At 46.2% G+C, this 17,897-nt stretch overlaps 1 protein-coding gene across 2 annotated transcripts; it reads left to right on the top strand.

Moving 5' to 3' along the window:
- Nucleotides 1-3,560: 3,560 nt before the first annotated feature.
- LOC306652523 (phosphatidylinositol 3,4,5-trisphosphate-dependent Rac exchanger 1 protein-like) lies at nt 3,561-15,988 on the top strand. Of its 2 annotated transcripts, XM_079125373.1 has the most exons (3): nt 11,769-12,083; nt 13,972-14,064; nt 14,718-15,988. In XM_079125373.1, exons 1-3 carry the CDS (start codon nt 12,066-12,068, stop codon nt 14,856-14,858), a joined length of 252 nt encoding a protein of 83 aa, XP_078981499.1. In that variant the 5' UTR covers nt 11,769-12,065; the 3' UTR covers nt 14,859-15,988. The 2 variants fall into 2 exon arrangements, 1 of the variants encoding a protein (XP_078981499.1); XR_013761430.1 differs by lacking the exon at nt 11,769-12,083 and adding an exon at nt 3,561-3,758 and having other exon boundaries at nt 13,972-15,988.
- Nucleotides 15,989-17,897: the final 1,909 nt, after the last annotated feature.

The following is a 17,897-nucleotide window of genomic DNA, read 5'->3' as shown; positions in this document are numbered from 1 at the left end:
TGAAGCTATAGCAATGAACACAACAGGCCAAGAACTGAGCTTTCTTTAGGAGGTAGTTAGGTCATGCTAGATTTTGAATTTGGAATAACTCCCAAAGACCTCCCTGACTTGTTTCTCAGTTTAGCCCTATTGGGAGGGGTAGGAAACTTTAAGAGGTGGGTTGTACTGGGAGGTTTTAGGTTATTGGTTGCATGATCTCAAGAGAATTGTCAATATTTAGTCTCTCTTTTTCTTCTTCCCTCCCCTACCTTCCTCACTTTTAACTCTCATGGGGTGAGGAGCTTGCTCCACCATAGACTTCCTGCCATGATGTACTGCCTCACCAATAGGTTCAATAATGATAGGTCCCACTGACTACGGATAGAAACCTCTGAATCCATGATTCAAAGTGAAACTTTTTTCTTTATAAGTACATTGTCTCAGGCATTTGCTACTGTAATGGAAAGCTAATCAGTACATGTACTGTTTAGAAGAAGGAAACATATATAACAAAATAGGGAGAGAGGATATAAAGTGTATGTGTAGGAGAAACCTTAGATTGGGGCCTTGTTGAGATGTAGATTAAAGACATGGGAGAGGGGCTGAGGATATAGCTCAGTCGGTAGAGTGCTTTCCTTGTAAGCACAAGGCCCTGGGTTGAAATCCCAAGCACCACAAAAAAAATAAAAATAAAAACACATGGGTGAGAAATGGAGTTAGTCATGTGGATCTCCTTCCAGGGAGGGAATACTTAATGAATAAGAACTAAGGGTGGAGTGTACCCATATTGCTCCACAAGAATAAGGAGACCAGGGTGACTTGAGGCGTGGAGCAAGAGGGAAAGTGGGAGACTAGTTTGGAGTGGTAAAGGAGGTTAGGGAGGGAAGATCATGTAGGATCTCTACACATTGGGAGAATTTTATTCTGAATGAACTGGGGAACCAAAGAAGAATCTTTTATCACTTTAACATATACTCCATATTCAAGCTTTTATAACTGTCTCAATAATGTCATTTTAATAGAATATCCAAATATTTACTGTCACTTAAGACAATAACTTCCATAAGGGGTGAAATCAAATTTCATAGTGTGTGTTATATAATAATTACCATTTGAGGCTACAAGGGCTGCACTAACAAAGACCATGTATAGATTTAGAAAATTTAACAGCTTTATTATGCCAATATATTACTTTTCTCTCATCAGGATCCAATCAAGGATCATAATACTGCGTTTGGTTAAATATTCCATTTTTCCTTTAATAGCTTTGTTGAGATAAAATTCACATGCCATATAATCCACTCACTTAATGCATAAAATGCAATAGCTATACACTCGAAGTTGTGCAACCACTACTGGAAACTGATTTTAGAATAATTTCATCATCCTACAACCTTTGGCTATCACCCCCAGGTCATTCAATTCCCAATTACTTTCTATTTCTGTAAATTTGTCTCCTCTAGATATTTCAAATAAATGAAACAAACAAAATGTGGTTGTTTATGTCTAATTTCTTTCACTTGCAATAATTTAAAAGGTCATCCAAGTACCAAATGTCAGTATTCTGCTTCTTTTTCTGACTAAATAATGTTCCCTTGACTAGATATATCTCATTTTATTTACCAAAGGAGGGTTCTGAATAGGAGACCTAATCTCAGGGGCATTCTACAAGGCTAACTCCAGCTCTGCTCCAAGAAGCAGAAAATGAGCAACTCTGATAAATGCTGCTTTTAGAAAAAATAAGATGAGATCCAAGAATTGACCTGTAAGTGCTCAAATAGTTTAACAAATAAGGGATTCAAAATTTACTTAGAAGACATATTCTGATATATAACTTATAAAAGACATTTTATGAGTTTTATATGATTTCTTACTTTGAATAATTAAATATGAAATAAATAATAATTGATTAATTAAAAATAATTTTAGATGGGATGCTTGATGCATCAGGTACAGGAATAATTGCAGGAACATTCATTTACCATGGTTTTTGATGATAATATTGCTGGAAGTTATTCTTTTGGTTGATATGAAATTTACTCCTCAGAATAATCCTTCTCTAAACACAACTCAACATTATGATAATTACTCAAGATTCCATTCCACCTTTCAGAAACTGTCCATGAAAAAATTTGATTCTTGGACAAAAATCTTTTCAATGTCTATGCAAATCAGGTAGACATGTTTACTTTTGTTCTGAAGGCGTTTGTGACATCTATAAGGTCATAAAAATTAAACTAAACAAGCAGAGTATGAAGAGCTACCTCCTTGTGGCTTCTGTCATTATTTGAAGCAACAAGGTCCTATTCAAATCATTGGATACTGAGTTGGAAATGCATTTATGCACTGGGGTTTTGCAATAGTTAATAGGCTATCCAATTCTGTATACAAGCAACTTTTGGGGCTGCATATCTTTGTGAAGAGAATGAGGGGAAATGAAAACTAGATATAAAAATGGAGTGAGAGAATGTGATCTGCATTCTAAGGAAGAACAGTGCTCATGGTGGATGTGATGTGTTAAGGACCATGTCAGAAATAAACACACAGCACAGCGAGCCTTATTTGCATATACTGCACCAAACCTGCTCCACCAGGACTAGAGTTGGGGCTGGGAAAGCCAGAAAGCCAGTGTGCTTTTTATCCCCCATTGGAATGAGCTGGGCATGAGCCTGGGCCTGAGGACTGGGGAAAATGGCTCCCGCAGATTCCCTGCCCTCTCCGTTTGGTCCGGAATTTGGAAAGGATCCCTGGTCACTGGACCTGCTCAAGTGAGACCCCCAGATGCCAGCAGAAGCAGTTCATTCCAGGCTCTTGACTGGTGGCTGGAGGAAATAGAGACTCAGCGGCTGATCCCAGGCCCAGGCAAGGGGAGGAACCCTGCTCGCCCACCACTCCTGTGTCCGCGTGGACCGGGTGCCTCCAAGCTGGTAAAATAGAGAGGGCCAGAACCCTGATTTTCCCTGCTCTCCTTCCTGCCCTCTGCCTGGCCGCTTGGGCCTCCCAGTGCCTTGGTGTCAACTCGGGCGGACACGAGCTGCGCAGGAGGGGAGCTTCCCTATGAAGACACCTCCAGGCTGCTCCAGGTACAGACTCGCCAGCTTGCTTCCACTTGGGCCCCTGCTGCGGGCTCCCCACACCACTTTGTCAGGTTGCAACCCTCGTGGTCCATGTCTCTATTATCCTCTCCATTTCTTCAGACCTGCTGAGGCCTGTGCAGTGTCTGCAGCCAGTGTTGTCCCGCGCTGATCCGCCAACCCTCGCGGGGGTGGGAGGACCTTGGTGGGCACTGCCCTTTCCGCGCCCCACCAAGCGGTTTGCCCAGGAGGGGGACACCTGGTGCCCTTGTCCCAGGCGTCCTGCAAGGGTTCCCTTCCGTGCCCACCGACCTCTTTGGGGTCCCTGTTGGTGAAAGCTCACACCAAAATTCTTCTTGATTTATCCAAAGGGTTGGTGGCAGCATGTAATTCCCCCCTTTTCAGCCTACAACACTGAGTCTCCTAATCCTCTCATCCCTTCTCATTACTGGATTCCTTGGCTTCACTACACCTTTGTCTGCAAGTTTTTTTACCCTGCGACCCTCTTAGTTAGTGTTTCTCGGGTTGTTTCTGAAGGAAGGTGGGTTGGTGGTTGTGAGAGACTAATGGGGATCTGCTTTTCTGGTTGCTGAATGCCTGTGCAGGCTTAAAGGGAGCACGTTTCCTTGATGTTCTTCAGGGAGACAGCAGGAACAGAAGCCGACCAGATATCAAAACTACTGCAGCGGAGGCTTTAATTTTGAGGTACATGCAATTTTGTAAAATACTCCCTTAAGATAACCAGTGAGACTGAAATCTCTGGAGAAAGCATCATTTTCGTGAGCGCTGACAGCCTGCCCTTTCTCTTTCCTTGGTTCCCCCCAAAGTATGGAATGATAGAAAGGGTGCATGATTCCTGTTCTGTCTTCCTGTTGCTGAAGCTCTCAGTGGCTGAATTACAGAATGCCTTTTTCTGAAAGAACATATTTTGCTCAAATTGCCTGTGTTGGATAATGTGTCCACACTTCAGGAATACCAGGAGAAAACTTCCTGACCCAGGTTGATTTTACCTGTTGTTTATAACTACAACACAACTTTGTATTGGTGGCAGGTGTGCTGTATTGGAACAAGTGTATTTTAAAAAGAATCAAGGCAGATCCTGTGTTCACTGCCTAGCATTTTCAATGGGTGTAAATATTTTTGCATCAGCATTGCTCCAATGTGGGTGCCAGGCCTAAATATACTGTACTAATCAAAGTGTTTGTACTCCACTCTCCCTCTCTCATTACTATTTGCACTTATTTGGTATTTCTGTGTGGGTGGTGTACCATTTGTATAATACTGTAATTCTTAGGAAACTGTAACCCAGATCTTGAGAGGTGATTTTTTGAAGATGGTGATGCCAAAGTATCTGGAGGGACTAGACAGGATCAGATTTCTTCTGAGGGTAGAGATTTGTCCTTGATTTAGTTTTGACCCCTATTACCGTAGGTATGTAATGAAATACATTTTTCCTTTTGCATTTTATTTTCCTTTTCAGAGCTGATGATCTTTGTATTTTAGAGAAATGACAGTTTTTAGGTAATTAAAAATGTTAACCTCTTAGACCTCTTGAGACTTAAGTAATTTTTTTTCCTGCTAAGTTAATTAAAACATTAAGAGGAAGTAAGTTTCATTTTTCAAGCAACATTTACTACATTTTTAGTTAAAAAAATTCAGTTTGTAATTTTTATTTTTAGCAATTCTGAGTTAAAGATAAATTTTAAAAACTTGGTAGAGTGGAAAAAGAATAAATGAGTGTAATTAGAGGAGCACATTTAAGCTGCAGTAGCCTACATAATTAAGGCCAACTTGTGTGTGTATAAAAGAACTCATTTGTGTAGTCTTACAAGGCTAATGGAGGCATCGCTGAAGCCTTATAAATCATGGGATCATCATTTTCCACAACAAGTTTTGAATATCCAACAGGCAGTTCTGTCAAATTTACTGTCTTCTTTGTCTACATAGCTACATAGCAGCTTTATTATCATTCTAAGACAAGTAGAACTCGTTAAAAGATTTCTTGGTTAAGTCATAATGTATTCCAAAGCAGCATTTGATTTTTACTGAAGCTTCTTGGGAATATCCATTCCATTTTTCATATCCCATAGTGTGACTGGTTGATATTTAAGTGAACTCATTTAGATTTCCATTGCAAGGTGAGCAACACAAAGCTGGGGATGCATGGAATGCAATGGTAGCAAAGGAAACAGCACTGGCTGTTGGCCATTGTGCCTGAACAAGTTCATCTGCTGTAGGGGCTCAGGCTTTCTTTTTCAGTCTTATCTGTTTAAGAAGGTAGCTCCCTGACATAAGCCTGGTTATATGTGTTCAAATGGATTACTGAGTTAGTATGAAGTTGTCTGTTTTTCTTGAATAACTTATCCAGCTGTTAAACAGTTTCAAAGCAAATTAATTGATAACATGAGTTTTTGTTTCTTAGTTCTTTTGATCTTTATGCCATGATATTATACCCTTATTTAGGTCAGAGTAGTGAACCAAAGAACAAGTGAGGGGAAAGGTGAGCCCCTTGTTTCAGTGACTGTAGGCCACTCATCTTTGGTCAGTTCCTTTTTTTTAAATAAGGTATGAGTCTGGTTTTTGTTCCCTAGTCATATTTTGGATCCATGTTTTATCTTACTGAATAATTGTGTCCTCATTATTTAATGGACTTGTTCATTCTGTCTAGTTGCCTGGTTTCCATTCAATTGCAAGAATCATAAAACAGCTCTTGCAGAAGCTGAGAGAGTGTTGGCCATTTTTTGCCTTCCTCTCCACTCATCTTTATTTAAAGCTTCAGTTATCCCCTGGTATCTTTGGGTGGTTGGATCCAGGATTCCCAAGAATACCAAAATATGTATGCCTGGGTTCATACATAAAAGGGCCTAGAATTTGCATGTAACCCATGCCCCTCATTCCCTATGCTTTAAATCATCTCTCTGACACCTCATTTAATGTAAGTGCTGTGCAAATAGTTGTATCATTTAGAGAACATATATATGTTGAAAGCATGTACAGTATTTTCTTTCTTTTCTATCTACTGTTGGTTGAATCCACAAGTACATATCCCAAGGGCATTGATTGCCAACTGTACCTTCAGACACAAGCTAGAATAATTGTCCTTTAGAACTTCCTGTGGGAAGCTGGGATTTGTAAGTTGTGGAGTAGTGGAGAGTGTATTGTTGTCACTCACACAGTTGGAAAATTACATGCTTCTTTATTTGATGAGGCCATGGAGGAAAGAATGCCATGGCTAATTAGGTGTTCTTTAAATATGAAGTGGATTACACAGTTCTTGGAAGTATTTAAATATTCCTTGATTTTTTTTTCTTTTAAATAATAAGGAATATCATATCTAAGGAAGATCATTATAAGGATATCTTCTAGGTATTATAAGAACATCTTCTAGCAGACCAAGTAGAAATCCTCCTCTTGGGAGAGACTGCATGGGAAAGACTTCTGAATTTGAACCCAGTCTTATGCTGCATCATTATTACTTCAAGAACTGGAGCACAGGGGAAGTCAACCTGACTTCTGAGTAGAGTGTATACATGTCTTTAGCTCATGAATTGCTTTGTGTGTGTGTTTTATAGTTAGTAAATGTTGGCATAGAAGGACTTAAAAAAAGAATTATAATTTTTCACTAAAAAACTTGGGAAAGTTTAGAAAAATAGAATTGATCTTCTAGACTCAGCCACTGTTACTTTAGTATATGTACACAATTGTTCATGTCATGTATTACATTTATATTTTGCTTATAGTTTTCTCCAAGTTATTTATTTTAAGTTTTTGATACTGGGTATTGAACAAAATTGGTGCTTTACCACTGAGCTATACACCTCGTCCTTTTATTTTTGTTTATTTTGAGAAGGAGGAGAAGGTCTCACTTGATTGCTGAGGCTGACTTGCAACTTGTGATTCTTCTACCTCAGCCTCCTGTGTTGTGGAGATTACAGGTATTCACTCCCAAGCTTGGCTACAAAGGACTTTTTTTAATTGTGTGTGTATGGTGTTTCTTGCATGCCAGGCAAGCACTTCACTGCTGAGTTATGCCCCAAACCCTGTTCAAAATTATTATGTAGTTTTTGTGAACATAATTTTAAGGGCTCCATAGTATTCCATTGAGTGGATTCACATACTTGACAGCTATTTTCTGATTGTTAGAATTTCTCTTTTCTTCTGTTGTAAATCATTCTAATATGAAAAGAATTGTGTGAAACATTCTTCCCTTTTCACTTTATAATATTTCCTTAGAGTAAATTTCTTTTGGAACAAAGTTTCTTATATTTTTCAGGGATGTTAGGGTAAGGAGGTGCTGATTCTTTGATGGATAGGTACATTCTTTTCCATCCATGTTAAGTGTTTTTAGTTGGACAAGAGGGAAGAAAATCTCTGTTTGCTGATTCATGTATTTATTTGGCACTTTAGACTGATATGGCCACTTCACTATTGCCATAAATTAAGGTAGGAAGTATAAAAAGGGACAGAAAATATTGGCTATCTTGTCAAGGCCATAGTATCATGGACTCATTTGAGTCCCTTATGCAAGGTAGGTTACATGTTTGATTTATTTATAAAACATACTTAAATCAAGTAGATAAAAATCATTCATCAGTCTATATTTTGTTTTGTCTGTGCACATTTATATACAGGTTTATATACAGGTTTATTATCTTTTCACTTTAAATTTTGCAAATTGTATTTAGCTGTTTACTGTCTAGCTGGCACCTCCAGTTTTGTGAGGTGAAAATTTTAATTTTTTTAAATTTTCCTCCTTCTGTGGAGAAGACTCCTTATATTGAAGAATTACCTTACATGTCTTCCTGAAACATAGATTGAATGACACTTGTACACTGATTTAAGACCTCAATTTGTCCACAGGAGAGTTGCATCACACACCCTTCCCAGTCATGCCCCTGTCCGTCATATTAGCTTTGTATCATCTCTACCCAGATTAAGCCTGTGAGTTTTATCACCTGTTTGCTGGAAGGTAGTTGGTTAGAAAGGTGGTTTAAAACCCCAGGTTATAGAGTCAGGCAAAATGGATTCAGATATTGGCTCTGCCACTTAACAAATTTCTATGTAACTTTGAACCAGATATTTAACTATTTAATATTTCACTTTATTTGCCTATAAAATAGGGACAACAGCAGCCTTTACTTCATAGTTTATTGGTGAGGTCAAAGTAGTCAGTAGATGTGAGGTAAGAAACCATGTCCATAGTGGAATGTGTGCTCACACTGTGAGTTCTGTCATTTTTGCAAAATTGTGTTCATCCAGTAAGGCCTACCAGATATTTCCCTTTTGGAAAAACTTCCTAAAATTAATTGTTCTTTTCTTTTCTTCATTTTATTAAATTTGCCTGAGTCAACATGGGCTGCTGTAACAAAATATTGTAGACTGGGTGGCTAACAAACAACAGAACTTTACTTTTTTCAGTTCTGGAGGTGGATGTCCACGATCAGGGCTCTGACAGAGTGGGTATCTGATGAGGCACCCTTTCTTCCATATAGGCAGATGTTCTCTTCCCATTGCTACCTCACCAAGTGGAAGAGTGGAGACATCTTTCTGGGGTCTTTTATAAGGGCAATCTTCCCATCTAAAAGGACTCTTCTTTCATAACCTAAGCCCTCCCAGAGACCTCACCTACAATACTATCACCTCGGGAGTTAGAATTTCAGTTAGACATCATGGGGATGGGGGTACAAACACATAGACCTCATCATTGTTTGTACTTGTTTTACAGTGTTTATCACACTATATCATGGTGAGCATCATAAAAATCCACAGTACATGGACCTTTTTTTCTGTTTGTTTGCTCATGGTTGACCTTGGTACTAACAAGGTCTTCTGACCAAGGTCCTAGACATGGCCTGATAAAACATTTCAGTACAGTGCTTTGGAGTCAGCAGGCAAATTATCAGTTTGCTTTGTGGGAGTCAGCAGTTCACACACTGACTCTTCCACTGAATCATTAGTTAGCTCTTTTAGGATGTTGGATCTGTTTTTCTCTGTGTCTGGCAGTCACTTAATACAGCTTTGTGATTCTCAATTAGAATACTTAAATCAAGGGACTGAAATAGTGGTACTTATTACATCATCCCCAATAGGTTCCCCTCATATAATAAGAAAATCCTATCAGAATTGGACATTGCCCTAAGTCAATGTCCAATTTTGATAATTTACCCCCTCTATTTGAAAATCATTGGTTGAAATGCTGTTTGGGGAGTAAAAGATGAGGTACAGTATGGGAAGAAATATAGTTCCTCTATGAATTGTTACTAGTGTCTGAAGAGAAGTTGTCTTTCTGGTTCTTGTGCAAAGCCAATCTATAGTGAAAAGTAAATTACCATATGAATAGGTACACTCTGACCAAGTGTGACTTTTGATAGTAGCCTGACTTTTTTTCCTTTCCTGTTAAAAGCAACAATACCAGTCTCAGAATAATTCAACTGTAAGATGCTCTGTACTGACGAAGGCTCTGGTGATCTACACATGGACCCCTCCAGTGCAGACTCCAAATTTGAACACAAATGTGGGTGAGGCCCAATCATATAGAAAGGCCCAGGAACTGACTACCAGGGCCATATCCAGGTCAAGGTGGAGGTCACACTCCTTCACTCCCACCACTGCACTGCCTGGGCTCTAGGACACCCAGTGGGAGCAGGGGTGGTGGGCTGCAGTTGGAGAGAGCAGGGCCAGGCCATGGAGCCAGGCACGGAGGGCACAGATGTGCTGATGCCTGCACTGACCCAGAAGACTGTATCAGCCCACCGGCCACTCTTCCAGACAGAAGATGGGTACTGATGGCAGCAGGGCTCCCAGTGTGGGTAGTGAGGGCCAGAGTGGGAGAGTTGAATGGGAATGCGAGTCTTGGCTGTAGCTCTGGTCCACAGACCAGACCTGCCTAAGGTCCTGTGTCCCCAGCCATGACCTGGTATTGAGGAGAACCCTGCCCTGAAAGGCCTTCATGCCTCAGTGCATCTGGGACAGCCTGCCCAACCTGCCTGTGCCTCAGTTTCCCCCCATCAAGTGGGTAAATCAGAGTGATGACCTTTGGCTTGAGCAGGCAGACCAGGAGGTGCTCAGCAGCAAGTGGACTCCAGCATGTTTATAGAGTCCTCAGATTCATACCAAGGTTCTTTCCCCAACTGCCCCATGGTGACATTTGCTGTATGTTCGCTGCCTCCATCCCAGCAGCTCCCCCTGAAGTGGCTCATTTCATCCTGCCAAGAGCTCTGGGCTGTTATGCAATGTTTCCTGTTTTAGAGGCACAGAAGCCACATAGAGGGGGCCTCAGGGTCAGCTGCCCGGCCTCCCCCCACTCCTGCCTTCCTCCTTTACCCTCCTTCCTGCTACATGCTTCCACATGTCATGCAAATCCAGGGATAGAATTATCCTAGGTGGTGAGGGTGCACAGGCAAGGCACCAGGCCTGTGCCTGCACAGCACCAACCCCTCAGTGGAGAGAGACTTTAAACAGAGCAGACAGGTGTTCATTTCTGATTGTGCAGTGTAGATAATGTGGTGGCATTGAGAGGGATGGACTGAGTGTTCCTGGGGAGGACATGCTGGGAAGGGCATGGGGGATGCTCTAGGGAATTTAGGGGATGGACTCAGAGCAGGTGACCTGGTGTCCAGGTCTGGAAAGTTCGGGTAGGACACTCCAGCTGGAGAAAAGAGCAAGGCCCCAGGCCCTCCGTATGTGGCATGAGCAGCAGGGACCAGGTGACTGGAGCCTGGGGATGAGCAAGCGAGTGGGGAGACAGGGCTGTGGACCCTGGTAAGCCTGGTACAGCTTGTGCCTCACCCTGGAGGGGAGAAAACACCACCAGTAGTGGCTGCCAACCAGAGATGTGGGCTTGCTCTCCAGGTGAGGAATCCAGGGCCTGCCGCTCTAACCTGAGTCCACTTTGCTGGGGTGAGGGCCTTGCTGTTCACCTGACCCAGGTCCTTTGAGGGGGGGCCCCAAGCAATGAGCACCTCAGAAGCCAGGTGGGCTCCAGATGCTGCCTTGGCCTCCCAGGATGCTGAGCTGTGAGCACCACCTGTGTCCCAGCTGTCCCTCCTGCTCTTCCACACAGCTGAGGGTGGCTGCTCCAGGTGTGGCTCCTCTGGGTGCCTTCCTTGGCTTGGCTCTGAGCTCACTGGCTCTCCAGCTACTGGCTGACTTGGAGTACCTGTGGAGTAGTTTGTCTCTTGTGTCAGCACTGCAGCAGCTCAGTGAACCTCAAGGCCAGAGCTGACCCAGCTCCTGCTCAGGGTCTGGCCTGTGCTTGGCAGCAGTAGCCTCTGAAAGAGTAGTTGTGTACCCTGCACCTGGGAAGATGCCCTTCACACCTTCAGGCTGCCGACAGAGAGGTGTGGCAGAGCACTCTGCTGCTCACTGGGCTGGTGGTTTTGATGGGGAGGCTGAAGGGGCCTCCAGCCAGCACCTGGGCTCCCCCACTGGCAGCCCCTTTCTCAGTTCACAGTGCTGAGTGGACTCTGCAGGCCTGGTTCCCAGCACTTGGGACTCACTGCAGGCTCCCAGGCCCCATGGCCCTGGCCTGGCTGCTCTCTGGCTGGCCCTGCTGCTCCTGTTTTCTCCTGTGGTTTTGAGCTCCTTCCCACTCTGCTTCTTTGTCCCTGCTATTCCATCTGTTACCCTTCAACACTCTCCATTTGCCAACAGTTTTGAGATTACTTGGGTTGCAAGCAACAGAAATGATGCTGGATAACTTAGTGGGGTGGTCGTGTAGGGGGCAGGGCTCCTTGGGAGGAAGTGGGTCATTCCCTGGCAACCCTGAGAGGACCCATATCCCTGGTTCTGATGGTGCCACTTTGGCAGGTTTTCAGTTGTAGGAACAATGCCCCAAGTGAAAGGTGACTTAAAGGTATGTGGTGTGTGTGGAGGTTGTACGGGTGACTCTGGGCGGGATTGCAACTCAGCATTGCCAACTCACCTGATGCCACTGTCCCCTTCTTGTTCCCCACGAGGGGGACTGCCAGACACAGGAAGAGGCTGTGGTGCTCGGCGTGGGCCTGTGCAACAATGGCTTCATGCACCATGGTAACCCTTCCTTGTTCCTCTGCCCCAGCTTGCCCTGTCTGCCCTGCCTGTCACTTGGAGCTTCTGCTCCTGGCACCAGAGTGAGGCTCCTGCTGCCAGCCAGCCCCCTGCACTGTTCCCTGTGGGGCCAGGGTTCAAGGGGCCTTCCTCCCTGCAGCCAAGCCTGCATGTCCTTCTATACTGTGTTGGGTACCCACTGTGTTCCAGGCTTGGTGCTAAGTGCTGGGGCAGCAGTGAACAGGACAGACCACAGTCATGTGTGTACCAGTAAGACACAAAGAACTGTGTCTTCTGGAATGTTCCAGGATGGTGGCATGTGAGGCGTCTTGGACTGCTACTCTAAATAAGGTGGAGTCCCAGGAGGTTCTGGACAGGAGGGACATGATGACTCTGTTGTGTCCTAGATCCTTCTGTGTCATACAGGTGGAGTGTGGTCTGTGGGAAGGCAGAGGTAGTGGCCTTAAGGAGGTCTAGGGCTGAGGAGTCATGGCTCAGGCTGGGCCGTAGTAGCAGAGGTGGGAGAAGAGTTGCATCCAGAGGCCTCACAGGGTCCTTGCCAGATGCTGCTTTTCTGATCTGTCTCAGAGCTTGGTACTCTTAGCTCTGTGAAGGGCTAGGAGATAAATGCTGAGGTCTCTGGCACAGCTGCTCACCTCTGCCTTTGCAGGAAAAAGCAGGTACAGATAATGTGCAAACAAGTGGGCATGTCTATGTGCCTATAAAATTTATTTAAGGAAACAGGTGTGGGCTGTGTTGTTCCGGCCCTGTGGCCTGCCTTGTGACTGCAGGTCACAAGGCAGTCACTTCCCTGCGCCCCAGGGCCTTAGGTGTGACATGCGCTGCCAGTGTTCAGTGGCTGTGACTATCTGCAGTTCAGGAAGGTCTCACAGCTGTGCAGAAATTGTGCCCACCTAGCCCCACAGTCCTGTTCTCTGCCTGCCCATTGGTGAACACTAGCCCCTCGTAATGTGTGGCTCCATTTGGTGGTGGACAGGGGTTCAGAGTGGGTCGCTCACTCCTGCCAAGGTAGAGCTGGTCTTCCTGATGGGAAGATGCCCACTTCCTTCTTTGTGGGGGCTGCTTTTTCCCCAATTCCTCCAGGGCTCCCCAGCACATGTAGGGATCAGAGTGGCCTGGGAGACCCTGCCTCCCCAGCTCCATCTCAATGCGAGCCACTTTGATCCTGCTTCTCACTCTGGGCAGTGGCACTCTGGCCTGCTGCCTGGTGCATTTCCCCACTGTGGTGTCCAGCTCTCTGCCCCAGGGCAGCCCTGTGGCCCCACAACTTTACCCTGGCCTGTAGCTGCTTTGCTTTACTTTGGACCGCACATGCCTCCATGCCAAGGTCTGGCCCCCTGTGACCATCAGCTGCATAGCTGAGTGGGCAGGGCCATTGAGTCTGCCATGTCCAGTAGCTATCTCCCACCCTGTGCAGACCTGGAATGTATGAGGGGCAGGGGCTCTGTCCCCAAAGAGCCCCAGGACCTTCTTCCAGCAGGAAAGGGGCTGCTGCTCTCTGAGCTGCTTTTCCACATCCATGGCTATATTCTGCCTCTGTTTTATTCATTAAGTCATTTGTTGAGCACCTATGATTTGCCAGTGGATGGGAAACAGTAACATGGAAGGAAGGAGACTGTCCCCTAGGCTGGCAGGAGGAAGGGGTGGCAGATTGGATGAATATACCAGGTTCTGGTGGGAGTGGGGTGATGGTCTCACTTCAGGTATCTACTGAGCACCTACTGTATGCAGTTGGCCTAGTCTGTCTTCAGTCCTGCAGACCCCAATCTGCACCTCACCCTGGTGTCCCTGGCACATGAAGAGATGTGAAGGATCTCAGTGCCGTGGCGTCAGGGTGGGGTGCCTCACCAGGTCTGCTTCAGGCCCTCAGATCCTGCCCCAGGAGGAAGACTATGACTTCAACATCAAGAATAAGAACAAGGACGTGGTGGTGAAGTTAGTCCAGAGGGGCTCATTGGCAGAGGTAAGGCCTCCCAGCTGCTGGCAGTGTCTGTGTGCAGGTGGGAGTGGGGAGCTTGGCAGATCTGGGGACACCAGTGCTGCTCCTTTCATTCACTTGGGGAAACTGGGCCCAGGACTCCTGCAAGTACCAGGGAGTGGGAGCATACCCCCCAACTCAGTGTGCTCCTATGTGGCCCACTGGTGCCCACTGCTGGCTCTACGCAGAGGTACTGGGAACGCTCATGTTCTGAGTTAGTTTTCCAAGGAGCTTTGATGATAAAAAGCTCAAATAGCAGCAGCTCAAGCAGGAGTTCCTTGCTGTGCCCTGGAGGAGGCAGTGTCTCCTGGACAGGACCAGAGGAGGGTCCGGTGGGAGGCAGGACTGAGACGCAAGTCAAAGCTTCTCCTTGGTGGGAGGTGGGTTTGCACCTGCCATGCCAGGAGCCCCCATGAGAGGAACAGTCACCAGGTGGCCACCCCATTGGATGCCAAGCTTGACCCTGCTGCTCAGGTCACCCTCCACAGCTGTCATCCAGACCTTGTGCCGTCAGTGCTTTCTGCAGGGGAGCTGCTGTGGCCTGCAGGGCTGCCCTGTCCTAACGAAGACAGGGATTGTCCTTCACTGTGGAAAGCATGGTTAATAACCACATGCCTCTCTGCTCTGTGGTCCCCAAGATGACTGGCCTGCTGGAGGGCAGGAACATGTACTTCAACAACAAGGACATGGTGTTGCTGCAGCCCTTCTCCAAGGTGGAGTCCCTCCTCAACAAGAGCTTCTGCTCCCACTGCCCCCTGCACCACCAAGCAAAAGAGTGAGTGTCCCCCACCCCTGCTGGTGTGCTGAGGAGGTGCCATGCTGGGATGCTGGTGGGCCAAGAGCCGTGGCCCTGTTGGTGTCCTGTTCCTGCAGCCATCATGGCACATGAGCTCTGGCTGTTCCTAGGGGCCTTCAGGCCCTGGGCATGTGGACCTGTTTGTGAGGACACAGTTTCTACCCTTTGTGGGCCTCTGATCAAGTTGGGGGACAGGGCCAGGGACAAAAGTACACAGTTAGGGGTGTGAGATATGTCTAGCTGTGTGACTAGTAAGCTGTGAACAGACAGAACTGTGAGTGGACTTGGCTGTGTGGTGGACACAGAGAGGCTGCCAGGAACTGGGACTCCTTGTAGGGATTCTGGGGAAGGACGTTCTAGGCAGAGATGCATAGGCCTGTGGTAGGGCTGTCCCTGGCATGTTTGAGGACCAGCAAGAAAGCTGAGGGGTGCAACCAAGTGACAGGATAAGGAAACCAACCAGGCAGTGGGGGATGGCCTGTGGGGGCCGGCCTGAGGGGGCCCTGCACCCACGTGAGCCCTCTGGAGAGCAGCTGGAGGTTCTGGGTTTCAGTGGCTGCAGGTTGGGTAGGTCAAGGTTCAGGGTGAGTCCTCTACTTTCAAATCACACACCTGGTGTCCAAGTCTCCCTTTTACTTGAGGCCAGTGTTCCCCTGTGGGAATGTGGGCATTTGAATGTGGTTATTTCAGTCAAAGTTGAGCTGGTTCAGGTAGTCAAGTCCCTGTGTGGTTGACTGTGCCAGTGGCAAAGGGTACCAGCTGTAACCATCTCTTCAAAGTTCTGAAGCACCTGGGGCTGGGGCACAGGATCATGGAATTGCTTCATCAGGCAGGTGGGAACAGGATGGACGAAGGCAGGACTGGGGACACATCCTGGGCAGGGGTGTCCTGGACACAGGACACCTGCCACCCACCCTGGCAGGTATGGCCCTCTCTGCCATGGTGGGGAACAGGCCTCAGTATGGCTGCAACAGGCCTTTCCAGCCCCTCACTAGGGCCCCCAGTGGGTGTTTCTCTGGGGACAGCACCAAGAGGAGCTGGGCCACTTGTCACCCTGCCTCTTCCATAGTGAGTCAGCACGTGCTGGTGGGGTACTGGTCTGGTCACCATGGGCTCCTGTGATGGGGAGTGGTGCGGGTGGCCTAGTGGAATTTTAGGACACTCAGGCACAGGATTGGTCAATTGGACTCTGGTCAACTGCATTTCTCCTCCTGTGGGAGTGGCAAGACTGGGCCGAGCTTCCCAGAAGCCTCAGAGGTGGGGCCCCCAGGTGGCCCTGGGTTCTAGAAAGTGTGCTGTTTTGCTTATGCCTTACCTGTGCCTGGTGCCTGCTTCAGGACCATCAAAGAACCTGACCACCCTGAGGCCCTGTGCTTCCAGATCCGGGGAGCCGCCCGCCCTGTGTTTACACCATGGTGGGAGGTGAGTGGGAACCCCGCTGACTGTGCTAGTGTATGTGGAGGCTTCTGGGATAGTGCGAGTGGGTGTCAGTCAGCTTTGCACCTGCTATGATGAAACACTCAGAGCCATTAAATCACAGGAGGAAAGGTTCGCTGGGCACTGCACATGCCTGTGATCCCTGCTCTTGGCATGATGAACACATTTTCACAGGGCAGGATAGCAGAGGTGAAAAGTCATTTGGCTGAAAGAGGAATGGCACAGAGCTTCAAGGCTGAATACTCTAAAGGGAAGAGTAAGGACATTTGAGGAGCATGAGAAGTAGAAGGGTGTTGGTGTTCAAAAGCAACTTCAGTGAAGGGACACTAAATAAACGGGCATTGCTTAAGGTCTGTGTCCCAATTCCCAGACATTTCCGTAGTTTCAATATATCATTCAGGTACAGGTTGTAGTCAGTGACAGGTCATTCTTTGAGCAAGTATCATGACTGACCCTAATTTCCTGTGCCAATTCCTGACTTTTTCCTGTTGCTTGTAAGGGATACCAGATGATGTATATGCTGATTTTTAGATATTTTCAGCACAAGACCTCTGATGAAAGGCCTTCCTTACACCACACTCTCTTCTCCATTGACCTTCAATGGAAATGACTTCACATTGCGATACACAGCAGAGAAGCATGGCTCTGGAAATCATGAGTTCACCTCAATATCAGATATTTAGTGCAAACGCTCCTGTTCAATAGCAAAAGTCAATACCCATTGGAATGTGCAAAACCTGAATATCAAAAGACGACACCTTAAGGAACATGCAAAAGTGTGATAGTCCTCAGTGAGCAGGAAGAGTGTATTCTCATGCATTTTCAAATTGGAGCATTTTTAGTATTTCCAGGACTGGCTATATCCACTGCCACCCCACCAGCAGCCTAGTGTCTCTGCTTTCCCTCTCTCAGTGAGACATCATTCCTATAGGGCTTCTTGTGTCATTGTTAAGACTGCAAAGCACGAGCCACTCATTTTCAGAACCATGGTGCACATGATAACACCATAATATTCAGCCAATTCTTCACTGCAACTCTTCAGATCCTCCATCCTAATTAACAGTAGTCTAGAAAAGGGCTTCATTCCTCTTGAGACTGGACATCCAATGATACTGGGAGACTAGGTTGCACATTCCCCCAGTTCCTCCTGAATGCTATTAGCAGAAGCTAACACGAATGCATCCCCAAATCATACAACTGACTTTCAAGTCATTTTCAACTCAATTCCGAGGAATACTGAGTGAGAAAAGCCAGGGCGAAAGGCGATTGTCGTTGGTCCTCAACTCTTGCTTTTCCAGATGACCCTGAGGTCTACATAAAAATTGCAGAGCAATGCAAGTCCCCTTCGTGGCACAGCATGTGGAGTGTGTCCAAAAAGCCTGGTAATTGCCAAAGACTATTGCAGTTGTCATGTTGAAGTTCCTGCCGTTTGCAACGTGGTGAACATCGTCTTCATGAAAAGCTTGCTGAGGATATAACCCCATGAGCATGTCATGAGAAGGGGCTAACCCATGAGTTGCTGTGAGTTAACCCATGTCAAGGAACATCTCCTGCTAGGAAACGTAGGTGACCTGGAAAGAACTGC

This window comes from Sciurus vulgaris (assembly GCF_902686455.1).
Source record: "Sciurus vulgaris genome assembly, contig: HiC_scaffold_261_arrow_ctg1, whole genome shotgun sequence".
Lineage (NCBI taxonomy): Eukaryota > Metazoa > Chordata > Mammalia > Rodentia > Sciuridae > Sciurus > Sciurus vulgaris.
This window is presented reverse-complemented; position numbering and strand designations above follow the sequence as displayed.

What these genes read in the sequence shown, in the direction of transcription:
- LOC306652523 (XM_079125373.1), top strand. An exon ending in AGAGGGGCTCATTGGCAGAG is followed by an intron (nt 14,065 to 14,717) that starts GTAAGGCCTCCC and finishes GTGGTCCCCAAG; the next exon opens with ATGACTGGCCTGCTGGAGGG.